We start from the raw sequence: 14,425 nt of genomic DNA on the forward strand, positions 1-14,425 counted from the left end.
TTCCAAGAAAACCTCATGGACAGTATTGTTGTGCTTTGACCTGTGGGGTCCTAAAGAGTCAGATATGACTGAATGATTGAACACCAAGGACGAGTATCCTGTATATCTTTCTCCTCCCTTGGATGAGGTTGGAAGACAGACTAGACTGAGGAGCACCAGTTGTAGATGACTTTTTCGAGGAGTTTAACTTGTAAGGGAGAAGGTTTGATATGACAATCAAATGAGATTTTATATGTATGTGTGTATATATACACACATACATATACGCATATGTGTATATATGTACTATATATGTATCTCACTTTTCAAACCTTTTAAGCTGCATATCAGCCTCCAGAGAAAGAAATGACAGAATCTGAACACAGACCTAACCACATTCGTTCCCTCCCTTCCTTCTAGGTGTTGTAGTGGATTAAGCACTAGACTCAGAATTAGAAAGACTCATCTTCCTGAGTGCAAATCCAGCCTCAGACACTTGTTGGCTGTATGACCCTAGACAAGTCACTTCACCCCATTTGCCTCAGGTTCCTCACATGTAAATGAACCAGAAAAGAAAATAGCATACCACTTTGCCTAGAAAACCCCAAAATGGGGTCATGAAGGATCAGAGATAACTGAAACAAAACAACACAGCCAAGAACATTTTATAGATGAAGAAAATGAGACCTCAAAAAACATTAAGTGATTTGCTCAGGGTCACACAGCTAATAAATGTCTAAGTCAAAGTTTTTTGGTTTTTTTTTTTCATCTTCCTGACTCTCAAGACCAATACTATACTACCTATTGTGGGCCTAGCTACCTTATGAAGTAAGCAGAACCAGAAAATATAGTGATGTGAACAACAGAAAAACCAACAACAAAAATCTCAAACCCAGGAAATTACTATGACTAATCTCTGACCTCACTGATTTCCTTTAAGTCCCAACTAAAATTTCACCTTCTACAGAAAGCCTCCTCCAATTCTAATTAATTCCAGTGCCTTGACTATGTTAATTACTTCCTATTTATCATATATGTAACTTACCTCGAGGGCAAAGATTTGTTTGCCTCATTTTGTACCCCAGTGCTCAGCATAGCTCCTGGCACATAATACTATTTAAAAATATATATATATTTGTTGATTGGCTGATAAGAGAATGAATGTCTTTTTTTTTTTTTAACAGAAGTAGGGAACTATGGATATACAACACTGGTTAGTTTTGAACTAATTTTTTCCTTTTTATGCTTTGTTATAAGGGATCTTAAAATATTTTTAGTTCTGAAAAGTACCTCCTTCTAGTATCTTTTTAATTTTTTTTAATGATTTCACCTCTTACTTTATATATCCAATTTGGAGCTTATTATGATTATAAGCTGAAAGATGTTAGTCTAAATTCAATTTCTGTCAAATTGCATTCTGGTTTTTTTTTTTTAACTATTTTTAGAGTTCTTACTTCAATAGCTTGCATTTTAAAGTTTACTGAATACTAGGTTGCCATATTCATTTATTGCTAGGTTTTACTTAACCAGTCTGTTCCCATAATCTATGTTTCTATTTTTTAAGCAGTACTAACTGCAAAATGAAGATTACTAATTTTGAATCTTTATGATCCTCCTTTTTTCCTTTTTTTGTCTCTCTAGAGATGAAGTTGCTTTAATCTGACTCAAGAACAAGCATAAATTTGTTATGTCCAAGGCCCTGCACTTCACACTGTCAAAGATACAAAAATAAATACAACATAGTCACTGTCCCATCCTCCAAAAGAAATTACAATCTAAGAAGGGAGATAAGATAAATAAAATACAAAACATTATCTGTCAAAATCTTGTCATAGTTCATAAAACACAATAACCAAGTATTAAGAGAAAAAAAGAGAGAGAATAGGTCACTATTAGCTGTGGTAATGAGATATCTACACGAATTTGAATTAGACTCTGAAGGACAGATAGGATTTCAACTGATACAAATGTGGGAGGAAGGAATTCTGGGTATAGGTAATGTTAGTATAAGCAAAGGTACAGAAGCAAAAATCATGGCATATGTTTATAGAACTCAACTACATGGAGATCAGGAAAGGTAAATAACAAGACTGTGAAATGTTTTTAATACTGAAGTAAAAATGCTTAGACTTTATTCAGTAGCTAGTGGGGAACCAGATAAGGTTTTAAGCAATGGAGTGATGTGATCAGATCTGTGATGTTAAGAAGATTGTTCTGATAGCAGTATATAAGAGTGAAAAGAGAATAAAGTTGGGGAGGTTACTTTGGAGATTACTGCAATAGTTCAAAAAGAGAGCTATGTAATAGTAACATCAATGAAAAAAGCAAATTTATGAAATGTAACTGATGAGATTTAATGCCTCAATTTAATGTTGGATCAAAAGAATAAAAGATGACTAAAGTTTCAGGTATGAGTGAAAAGCAGAAAATAATACAACTAATAAAAATGATGAAGTTAGGATGATGAGACTTGTTATGTACAAGTACCTTGATCATGGTGGAAACTGGATGCACTCTTCTAAGATTATTCATCATAGTTCTTACCAAATCTGCCACAGACAGGCCAATAGCCCATGAAGTGTATCCCTTTAGCTTGATAACCTCATAAGCACTACAATGGTAAAAAAAAAAAAAAAAAGTGTCAAATGCAAGCTGAGAGAAAAAAACAGTACTCATCAAGCCTGAGCACAACTGCTCTACTGACATTTCAAACTGGTATTATCAAACATCTTTAACCCAATATGTCCAAAACAACTTATCTTTCTCTGCTCAAACCCACTGACCTTTTAAACTTTTTAAATTATGTTAAAGGCACTACTACTATCCTTCCAGTCACCCATATTTGCATTTTCAACATTATCCTAGATTCTTCTCTTTACTCAACATATCCAGTAAACTTGCCAAATGTAGTTTATATTGCCATAACATCTCTCCTACCTGACCCCTTCTCATTATTTCCATGGACACCACCTTAGTATAGGGATAAGACTAGTTGACTAGACCACTACAATAGTCTTCTATTTGGTTTCCCTGCTTCCACCTCCAAGTTCATTTCTGTTTATGAATTCTTGGTGCCCAGCATAGAGAAGGCACTAAATGTTTAATTATTGTCTATAATCTTTCTTCTAAGGAGCTAATACTCGCTAAACTTTAAAACATATGAGTGATTCTTCTCAGCTTACCAAATCCAATTATTTTTGCCCTTGATTTTATCCTTTCTCTTCCTGCCTACACTGTATCTTTCTGTATCAATCCCCTCCTCTCTTACAATTTTCATCTCTCCTGTTTGATGGCTATTTCTCTTGTGCCTACAAACATAATTCATGTCTCACTCAACTTGAAAAATCATAATACAAAGTTGTATCATCTCTTTCATTCCTTTTATGCCAAACTTCCTTTATCTTCTTAGCTCCTTGTCATCTGGTTTCTATTTCTACTGTTCTATTAAAATTGTTATGTCTAGGGTCTGTATCATTATCACCTGGTTGCCAAATATGATACTTTATTCTCTGTTCTGAACTGTTCTATAATATTTAGCAATTATAAACCATAAAGTATTATATAAATATGAGTTGTTACTATTAACCATTTTTTGTATGAACTTCTCTGCTCCCCTCCCCCTTCCTTTAGTTTCTATGATACCACCTTCGGCTGGCTCCTTATCTTTTTAATGTTGTAACTGCCATCTATCAATTTGTCCAGTTATATGCCCCAAAACATTGACCTCTTCCATCTCTCTACTCCATACTTTCAATTTTTAACTCTTATTAATACAGCAGCCAAGATCTCTTGAAAATTCATTTTTGCTGCTCCCTTCTCAATCTTTTACTAACAACACCTTGAGTCCCTTCTTTCCAGGACTATTCCAGTCTTAATTGATGATCCTTCTCATTATTCTCTTCCAACCACCCCACCACTACCTTAAAAGTACTCACAAAATTAAAAATGGCTCTTCTTTCCCTTCAAGAACCCAAGAACTAAAAAATTTTAAATATAATTTTACCTTTCAACTACCTGTCTATGAACAGTTTTCCAATTCTCTGAATCTTCATCAGTTCCTAAAGTGGGTTGTAGATTCTTCAGGGAAACACCAGCAATATTCACTCCACTCCATACAGGCACTGAGCAAAACACATCCCAGAATTAGCATTATTTTATTCATGTAACTTCAGTAATTTCAATCCACTTAAATCAGAATGCTGGCCCTTACTATCAAGCTTAAGAATCAAAATATGCCAATAGATTTATGATTTCCTCTATCCATTCACAGATATCTTTCAGAGTTTTAATTATATCCACTTCTCTTCCAGCTTTGCTACTACTTAATTTCTACTGACTTTGGTAATATATAGGTCAAATAAAACAAAAAAAAAGTGTATTCATATCTTTGAAAGCTTTTCTGTGAGCTGGAATTTCTTTTTTTATTATTTTTTATTTAAGGTTTTCCTTTTCAAAACATATGCATAGATAATATTCAACATTGACCCTTACAAAACCATGTATTCCAAATTTTTTCCCTCCTTTCCTCTTACTCCCTCCCTTCCCATAGATAACATATAATCCAATATATGTTAAACATGTGGAATTCTTCTATACATATTTCCACAATTATTATGCTGCACAAGGAAAATCAGATCAAAAAGAAAAAAAATGAGAACGAAAATAAAATGCAAACAACAACAAAAAGATTGAAAATGCTAATATTGTGATCCACATTGAGTTCCCACAGTTCTCTCTCTGGGTATAGATGGCTCTCTTCATCACAAGTCTATTGGAATTAAATTGAATCATCTCACTGTTGAAAAGAGCCACATCTATCAGAATTGATCATCATGTAATTTTGTTGCTGCTGTGTACAATGTTCTCTTGGTTCTACTCACTACACATTCATATAAGTCTCTCCACGTATCTTTAAAATCATCCTGCTGGTCATTTCTTAGAGAACAATAATACTCCATAACATTCAATACCATAACTTATTCAGCCATTCCCCATTAATGGGCATCCATTCAGTTTCCAGTTTTTTGCCACTACAAAGAGGACTGCCACAAATATTTTTGTACATGTGGGTCCCTTTTCTTCCTTTATGATCTCTTTGGAAAACAGGCATTCTCTGTAATTTTTAAAAAATATATATTGGTACTTTCTTTTTACATCGAGCCCATTTCCAAATCTAACTCCATTTCCAAATCTGCTCTTAAGAGAGTCATCGCATATAATAGAAAATAAAGGAGAAGGGAGGAAATTCAGCAAACAGCATCAACTGTGTGACAGTATATGGATTGTTCCATAACCATAGTACTGCCTCTACAAAAGCTAAAGGAAATGAATTTTTTCCTTTTAGGACCTTAGGACCAAGCTTGATGACTCACAAGAAGTATACCTAATGTGCTTGGAGATTCTAATGGTGAGCACAAGTTTTCAAAAACTACCCCTTATTTTTGTCAGCCTAATTGTTTCACTCATAATATGTTATGTCTACTCCTTTCTCTATGAACTTCTCCATTCTCATTGGAATGTCATTTAACATCATTTTTTTTCCTTCTCTTCTTAGAATGTTCTGTTTATATCAAGAATGTCAGGGCTGATATAATTCAGTTCCTTTATATCTACTCATTCACTGGAGAAGGGGGTGTCTCATGAGAATAATAATAAAATAGCTAAATTAATCTTCATGGATGGTTAAAAGCTGTATGTTTCTAATTATTTTAATAATGTTTTCAATAACTTCACATGTTTAATGGTATTATACTGTTTATTTTCTCAGTGAGTTGGGGAAGGGATGGAGGGAAGAAGAGAATTTGAAACTCAAAAAAAGATTAATTAAAAAAAATTAAAAATGAAAAAGACAAAGAAAGAACACTTTTTTGAGAAGTATGGAAAAAACATGAAGTGATGCAGAGTGAAATAAGAACAGCCAAAACTTAAACAATATAAAAAATGAGCACAACAAGGTAAATGTAAAGAATCACACACAAAAATCAAAAGTGAAAAAAGCAAAATTTAAAATATCATGCAGGATTCAAATGCAGAAATATGAGAGGAATATTCCTCCTTCCTTCAAGATGTTATTTATTGCACATGTTTTCAGATTTTTTGAGCATATGAATTGGTTATATAATTTTTCCTCTTTTGTTTATTATCTTTAAAAATATTTATTTGTACTATTTGATGGCTCTTGGGGAAAGGGAAAGATACTAGGAAAAACTAACAAAAAATAATGTAAAAGACAAAAAACATCAATAAATTTTTTTAATTAAAAAAAAGAAATTGCCTGTTTACATCCTTTGAACATTTATCAACTAAGGAAAATCCTACTTGTTCAAGGTCCAGCTTAAGTCCATTTCTTCTCTTTTATGAAGTCTTCTTAAGCCTATAATAAATTCTTACCATCTAGTATCTTCCAGTCAGGGACAAAATGTCATATTCATTTGTTTTCTAAGAGTGTATTACATAGTCATTCTGTTATTACAGCTAGTCTTTAATAAGGGCAAGGGCTATATTTTAAAACTTTGTGCCCCTCATAATACCTAGAATGGTGCTGGAAAAATAGGTAAAAAAAAATTACATGTCAAATATGAAAAAAATGTTTTTATAGAAGTATCAATTACATAATTTAAATAATGATTACATAATTTAAAAAACAAGCTTAACCCTAAAAAAGATCTCTTTCCTTTCAATGTAAAAGTTGGAAACATAGTGTACGTGCTGTAAAACAGAAGTGTCAAATTTGTGGCCAACTCTGCTCTAGAAAACCCCCAGAATGATTTAAATGTATATATTAAAATGTAAGAAAATATTTAACAAAATAAAAATACAGTATAACAGAAGTAATGTTAATTTGCGGTTTTCTAGTTCAATATTTGGCCTAGAGATCCACTTCTATTTGAGCTTAACGCAAATGCTCTAAAATATATTGTTTCAGCTAATTTGGATGAACTGCTTTTCTTTTGTCATCTTACCAAATTTAAAAAAAAAATTCTAAAAAATAATAGCCAAATAGCAATCTATCATATTCTTAAATATCTCCTGTAATTGGAAAAATCTAATTTAAAATTTGAATTTAATAATCTAGTTCATTCTATAAAGATAACACTTTTCAAAAAGCAAAAAGTTGTATTTACTTACCACTAGAATCACCATGCTCCCCAATAATCCAACCATGACAGCTTGTTGGATTGACGCCCAGCCTACTGCCAATTAGGAAACGAAAACGGGCAGAGTCTAGATTTGTTCCACTTCCAATAACTCGATTCTGGGGCAAGCCACTTAGCTTCCAGGTGACATATGTCAGAATGTCCACTAAAAACAAAATTCATATTAGAAACAAATTTTGAGATGCTTATTCATCCAACCTTGCTTTTAAGAGTTTGTTTTTCTGAACTGAAAATGTCCTGTATTCATACTGATTCTTAACAGTATACACTGGTTAAAATTGGTAGACAAATATTTGTCATTCGTTAATGTCAGCAACAGTAATAATATATAATAAGACAGTGAAAAAATATCAATTATTTTTCAGGTTTATTACCTTATTATTACCCTATACAGTCTCATGGTAATATGAGGCAGAATTGCCGACTTAATATTTTTCCCCAATTATATTGGGGAATTATATTATATATAAAAATAATTTAAAACACTTTTTAAAAATTTACAGGTCCCTAATACATTGTTGATGGAGTTGAACTGATCTAACTATTCTGGAGAGCAATTTGGAACTATGCCCAAAGTGCTACTAAACTGTGCATACCATTTGACCTAGTCTCTCTACTGGGCCTATATCTGAAAGAAATCAAGGAGGGAAGGGGACACATACAAAAATGTTTGTGGCAACCCTTTTTCTTGAGTGGCAAGAAACCGGAAACTGAGTGGATGCCCATCAGCTGGAGAATGGCTAAATAAATTACACTATATGAATGATATAGAATATTACTGTTCTCATAAGAAATGATCAGCAGGATGACTTCAGAGAGGCCTGGAGAGACTTACATAAACTGATACTAAGTGAAGTGAATGATACAGGAGATCATTATACATGACAACAGCAAGATTACATGATGATCAATTCTGACATACATGATTCTTTTCAACATGAGATGAATTCAGGCAAATTCCAATAGACTTAATAGAGAGAGCCATCTATATCCAGAAAGAGAACTGTGAGGACTGAATGTGGTATTTTCACATAGTATTTTCATTTTTGTTGTTTGCTTCCTTTTTCTTTTGTCATTTTTTTCTTTTTTGATCTTGCATAGCATATTAATTGTGGAAATATAGAGAGAGAAAAATTGCATATGTTTAACATATATTGGATTGCTTGCTGTCTAGGGGAGGAAGAAGAAATTTGGAACACAAGGTTTTCCAAGGCATCTAAGATGTTGAAAACTGTCATAGCATATATTTTGAAAATAAATTTGTTATCTATAAAAATGATAGTTTTGTTTCCTTTTGTTATCTATAAAAATGATAGTTTTGTTTCCTCATTGTCTATTCTAATTCTTTTAATTTTTCTTCTCATTGCTAAAGCTAACATTTCTAGTACAATACTGAGTAATAGTGATATTAATGGGCAACCTTGCTTCACCTATGAACTTACTGAGAAAGCTTTTGGCCTATTCCCATTACGGATAATGCTTGTTATTGGTTTTTGTCATTTTTAGGAAAGCTTCACTGATTCCTATGCTCCCTAGTGTTTTTAAAAAGAATGTTGTATTTTGTCAAAAACCTTTCCTGTATCTATTGGGATAATATTTCTATTGGTTTTATTATTTATATGGTCAAATGTACTATCAGTTTTCCTAATATTGAACCATTCATTGCTGATATAAATCCCACTAGACCTTAATGTATGATTCTTATAATATTTTGCTGTAATCTCTTTGATAGTATTTAAAATTTTTGCATCAATATTCATAGGAGAAATGGGTTCTATAATTCTGTTTTGGCTCTTCCTGGTTAAGGTATCAACACCGTATTTGTACCACAAAAGAATTCTTCATTTGTTTTTCCAAATAGTTTAATAGTATTAGAATTAACTATTCTTTAAATATTGGGTAGAATTCACTTGTAAATCTATCTAGCCCTGGAGATTTTTCTTAGGCGTGTATTGATGGCTTCTTTTTCTAAAAATATTTTATTTCCTCTTCTGTTAATCTGGGCAATTTATATTTTTATATTCATTTCACTTGTCAGATTTATCGGCATACAGTTGGGAAAAATTGTTCCTAATTACTGCTCTAATTTCCTCTTCATTGGTAGTGAATTCACCCTTTTCATTTTTGATACTAAATTTTTTTTAAACTAAATTAACCAAAGGTTTGTTTTGATGTGGGTTTTTTTTTTTTTTTTTTTTTTTGCATAAAACCAGCTCTTAGTTTTATAATTAGTTCAATAATTGTCTTGAATTTTTTAAATCTCTCCTTTGATTTTCAGAAATTTCTAATTTGGTATTCAATTAGAAATTTTTAATTTTTTTCCTAGCTTCTTTGTGCCTGTCCAATTCATTGATTTCTTTCTCTAATTCATATAAGAATTTAGAAATATAAAATTTCCCTTACAACACTTTCTGGCAGCGTGCCTCTGGGTAAATCATTTAACCCCAATTGCCTCAAGCAAAAACAAACAAGTTTTGATATATTGTCTCATTTTCATCCTTTTTGACAAATTATCATTTCTATGATTTGTTTTTTACACACTCACTCTTTAGTTTTAAGTTTTCCTTTTTTATAATTCTCCTTCATAACTTAATTTCTTTTCTAATTTTTCTTCCACCTTATGATTTTTTAAATCCTTGAGCTCTTCTAAAAAAGAGGACTTTTGGGGCTTGAGACCAATTCATATTCCCCATTGAAGTTTCACATGTGGACATTTTGACAACATTCTGTGTTTGTGCTTTGATCTTATCTGTAACCAGAGTAGTTTTTTATGGTCGTATAGCTTTTTGGTTTTTTGCTAGTTTTAAAAAATTGAGCTCTGCTTCTGGGATACAAAGGGCCCTATCTCAAGCTTTTGGTGCTAGGGGCCAGGAGCCTGGTCCCTGGCTTTTCACACCAGGACATCAACTGCTAGTGATTTGCTCATTGCACTGGGGTGGCCTGGCCTCGTCATGGCTGTTGTGCTGCTGTTCTGAGGCTGGCAACTGCTTTGTGCAGTGGTGCTAGAAATGTCACAGTTGGCATACAAGCCAGCTCAGCCAAAACCAAGGGGTCTCAGTTGCTGATCTGTGTTATGGTTAACTACTTCCTACTAGCTTGCTTGGATGCAACCTGCCTTGGACTGTTCTCCCTTTTACCCAAGTGAGACAGCTCTTTTTTGAAGTCCTTCTAAATTATCTTAAGCTGAAAATTATTTTATTCTATCTTTTTATGGTTTCTGTCTCTCCAGAATCCATTTAGAAGCTTGATTTAACATTTCTGAGGGAAACTGGGGAGAGCTCAAACAACTTCCTGGCTTCTCTCTGCCATCTTGGCTGTGCCCAATTTCCCCTTTTATTTTATTTTTCTTTTATTATTATTTTTAAAACAAAGAAAAAAGAAAAATTAAAAATGAATTCAAAACAAAATAAAACAGAAGAGAACATTTGTCATGTGCCCAGAACACATCTGCGAGGATTCAAAATATATAACAACAAATGACCAGTTAAAGTATATATATTAGAAGAAATTCTCTTTGTGCATGTCCATTTTTTCTTTACTTCCTTGTAAATTATTTTTTCTCTGCTGCACACCTTTTTTCCCCACTTTCATCCCCCTCATCCTCAACAAGCTATAGTTAAAGATATATTTATGTAAACATATGTAGATTTATGCATACACATACAACCCCATACCCACCCCCCCAGACACTGCCCCCCATATACACACACACATTTTCTATCCCTGCTGACATCCTAATTCTGCTTCTTAGCTTGCCTTGCTATTACTTAACCTCCCCCATCCATGGATCCCTCGCCTTCATCATCCTTTGCTGGCCCACCCACCCATATCTTTCCCCTTATTTCTTTATAAATTTTGGAGGGTTCTATACCCTTCACAGAATATATGTAGTGGCAATATTTAACCCATTTCTGATGTGGGTAGGTTTTCAGGACTACAAGTCCTTTCCCCTCTAATGTCTCTGTCTATTCTTCCTCTGTACCTCATTTGTATAACATGATTACTATTTTTATCTTAATTCTATCCTAATCTTTCTTCTGAATTACCATTTTTTATATCAATCTTAAACATATGGTATATGATTCCCATGTAAAAGAAATTTGTCCATAGTGAGTTCTTTCAAATTGATCTTTGAAACTGGCTCCTATATGTTAAATTTTCTATTAAGTTCAGGTTTGGTTGATAGAAAATTCTGAAAATCTGCAAGTTTGCTAAAAGTCCAATTATTCTCATTCAATATTATAATTTTGCTGGAGATATTTCTGGACACAGGTCTAGTTCTTGTGATTGTTGGTAGATATGATTCCAGGATCTGTGGTCTTTTGTTGTGGCTGCTGCTGAGTTAAAATTCAGCATATTTGAATTGTTTTTCCTTGTTTTTTGCAAAATTTTCACTTTCATCTGGGGGTTCTGAAATTTGGCAATAATATTCCTATGTGTTTTCCAGAAAGTAACCTCATTGAGGTGGTGATCAATGGATTTTTTCTATTTCTACTTTGCCTTCATGTTCTATCACTCCAGTGATAGAATTTTCCTGGATTATTTCTTGCATTATTGTGTCAACGTTCTTTTTTTTGGTCACAACTTTCAGGCAGTCCAAGTATTCTTATGTTTTCTTGATCTGCTCAGATCTGTTGTCTTGCTTATGTTTTACATTTTTAATGTTCTATTTTTTCATTCTTTAGAATCTGTTTTGTTATTTTTTGTTCTCTCATAGCTTCACTGGCTTTCCCGTGCCCAATTTTAATTTTCAAAAAGTTATTTTCATCTTTGAAATTCTGTCGCCTTTCCTAGTTGGTTAACTTTTTCCCCATAATTTTGTTTTTTCTTGGATAGTTTTTATTTAGTTTTATTGTTTTCTCAATGTCTCATTTAATTTTTTAAAGTTCTTTTTTAGAGTTCTTCTGTAAATTCTCTCTGAGCCATTTCCTGTTATACTTTGGGATAGAAGAAGCTCTTTTTTCTTCAGTGTTCTCCTCTGAAGATGAACCCTAATCTTCTCTATAGTGAGGTTCTTTTTTCTTTGCTGGTTCATTTTTTTATTAAGAGGTATTAGTATTTATACTAATCCCTTTAATTGTGGGACGGGGAATGATGCTTCTAGCTTCACTTGAGCTCTCCCCCTCTGACCAGGAACCCCAAACCAAGAGTTCCACCCTCCAGGCAGCAGCATCCATGCCCCACTTCCTCTGCACTCATGGGTGTGTTGGTTTTTTCTCTCCCAAGGCTGTATTCCTGCCAGACAGCTGGGCCTGGCATTCCTAATCAGCTGAGATTCACCCCATATTTCCAGACTCAGGCCCTGACTCCATATGCCATTCAGGAGATGAAAGTTTCTGTGGTCCCTGTGGAAGCTCCAACCAAACCCAGCTCACCTCAGGGCTCCCCACATAGTGGTTTTTGCAGAGCTAATCTGAAAGTATTTGCACTTCACACAGCTTAATCCCTGGCTCATGGGTTTTCTTCAGATTTTCTCAGGTTGTATTTGGAGGACCCCAGTCCAAGTCCACTTCATCATCTTCTAATTTTCTTTTAAATTCTTTATTAAATTCTTTATTATAAATAAATAAATATTATAAATAAATAAATATTATAAATAAATAAATTCTTTATTAAACTATCTTCCTATTTGTGGCTTAACCAAAAGGACAGAACTAAGAATCTTTTTCCAAACTTGGCTAATAAAAAACAAATATCCAAATGAAAAGCATCGATTTCTCTTGCTAATATGAAAGACCAGCTTTATACTTATTTCAGTAATTCAAGGACTTATAATTTCATCAGTGTGGGAATACATTCACCCACTGCAGAACATAGCACCCTTACAAAAAATTGCTATGATCAAAAAAATTTATTAGCATTTTCAAACAACAGAATAATGAGCCTCTCCCAACTTTAGCTTTCTTGTTTTTCAAATGATAGACATCATCATCTGGCCTATACTCAAAAGTCTTTCCAGCTCCAGGTAGGCTACATAAATGTTCTTAAAGAACCTAGTTTCAGTGGGAGGAAAATTCAAGATGTAGTACTGGAAAAAGATTTCAGTGTAGACTAAGTTCTTATCTTATTTTTATGAACTTCCTTAGATTTTCTTTAAAAGTCATAATAAATAATGAATTTGGTTTAATTTGGTTTAAATTGGCTTTTGCTGAAGTTGAGAATGTTTTCTATAAATAAGATCCTGTTGGATAACAGAGTTAGCAGTGTAAAAGAAGTAGACATTGAAAAAATAAAATCTCTTAAATTACCCTGGATTATTTTTTACAGGAATAACATGGAAAAATCTTTCTAAACAATAAAAAAATAAAATATCTGACCTGGATTAGAAACAACAAGCAGTTTGCAGTTAGGACTATTTTTTACAATATCAGGAATAATTATTTTCAGAATGTTCACATTACGTTGGACCAACTCTAGGCGACTTTCTCCCTCCTGCTGGCGTGCACCTGCAGTGATAATTATTATCTTGGAGTTGACTGATACTCTGGAGTCTAAATAAAAAGTAAAAAGAAAAACCAGTCAAAGGGTAAAAACATCCATGCTATACTTAGGTCAACTGAGAGATCGTTCTATTTTCTCAGTGGACAAAGACCCACTCTCCACCATGTCTGGGTAGTATAAGTAAGGCCCTGAAGACACCCTTGGGCCTTTCATGTGACTCACTACTGCTGAACAGTAGTTACCATTGCCTAACAGTAGCTTTTCTGCAAACCAGGCTCTTGGACCTAATTTCCCAAAAGTCAAGGATAATGGTTATGCAAGTCCTGAAAAAAGGTTAACAGCAAATTCTAACCTAAGTTTTATTCAGGCCCCAAGGTGAAATGGTGTAGTACCTTCCCCTCCCTCCAAAATATAAATTTGGTGTCAGAAAACCCACAGGCCTTTCCTAGTATGTAAAAGGTGGGATTAGATGGATAGCTTCTGAAGTTCTCTCCAACTGTACCCCTAAACTCCTTTAAAAGAGCTGGATGTTCTAGCATCATGCTTACTCTCAGTTTCCCCACCCTCTGTCACTTTTGTTCTATGTCAAGTCTTGTCATTGTCACTGCTTGTTCTCAGGCAAAGCTTGTCTTTCTTTTCTGGACATCTAAGTATACTGACAAGCATGGCATTGATTTATCCCTTTGTTGTACACAGATTAATAGTATGAATTATAGAGAATTTTCAAAACAAGACAAATCCTACTACAAGCTATAACATGTTACAAAACCAAATATTCAAATATTCAATAATCAAGCTTCAACTTACTTTCTTACTATATTCTCATTAACATATATCAAAAAGTCAAA

At 33.4% G+C, this 14,425-nt stretch overlaps 1 protein-coding gene across 3 annotated transcripts in view; it reads right to left on the reverse strand.

Moving 5' to 3' along the window:
• LOC100922932 (L-lactate dehydrogenase A chain-like) overlaps positions 1 to 14,425 on the reverse strand; it is a 46,610-nt gene that overhangs the window by 11,797 nt on the left and 20,388 nt on the right. For all 3 annotated transcript variants that reach the window (XM_031941369.1, XM_031941368.1, XM_012552454.2), the window contains exons 4-7: positions 13,454 to 13,627; positions 7,108 to 7,281; positions 3,983 to 4,100; positions 2,467 to 2,590 (exon numbers count right to left, since the gene is read on the reverse strand). In XM_031941369.1, coding sequence (XP_031797229.1) covers positions 2,467 to 2,590; positions 3,983 to 4,100; positions 7,108 to 7,281; positions 13,454 to 13,627 — 590 coding nt within the window. The remainder of the gene's footprint in view (positions 1 to 2,466; positions 2,591 to 3,982; positions 4,101 to 7,107; positions 7,282 to 13,453; positions 13,628 to 14,425) is intronic.

The sequence above is a fragment of the Sarcophilus harrisii genome, chromosome 6, assembly GCF_902635505.1.
Source record: "Sarcophilus harrisii chromosome 6, mSarHar1.11, whole genome shotgun sequence".
In the NCBI taxonomy this organism is placed as follows: Eukaryota; Metazoa; Chordata; class Mammalia; order Dasyuromorphia; family Dasyuridae; genus Sarcophilus; species Sarcophilus harrisii.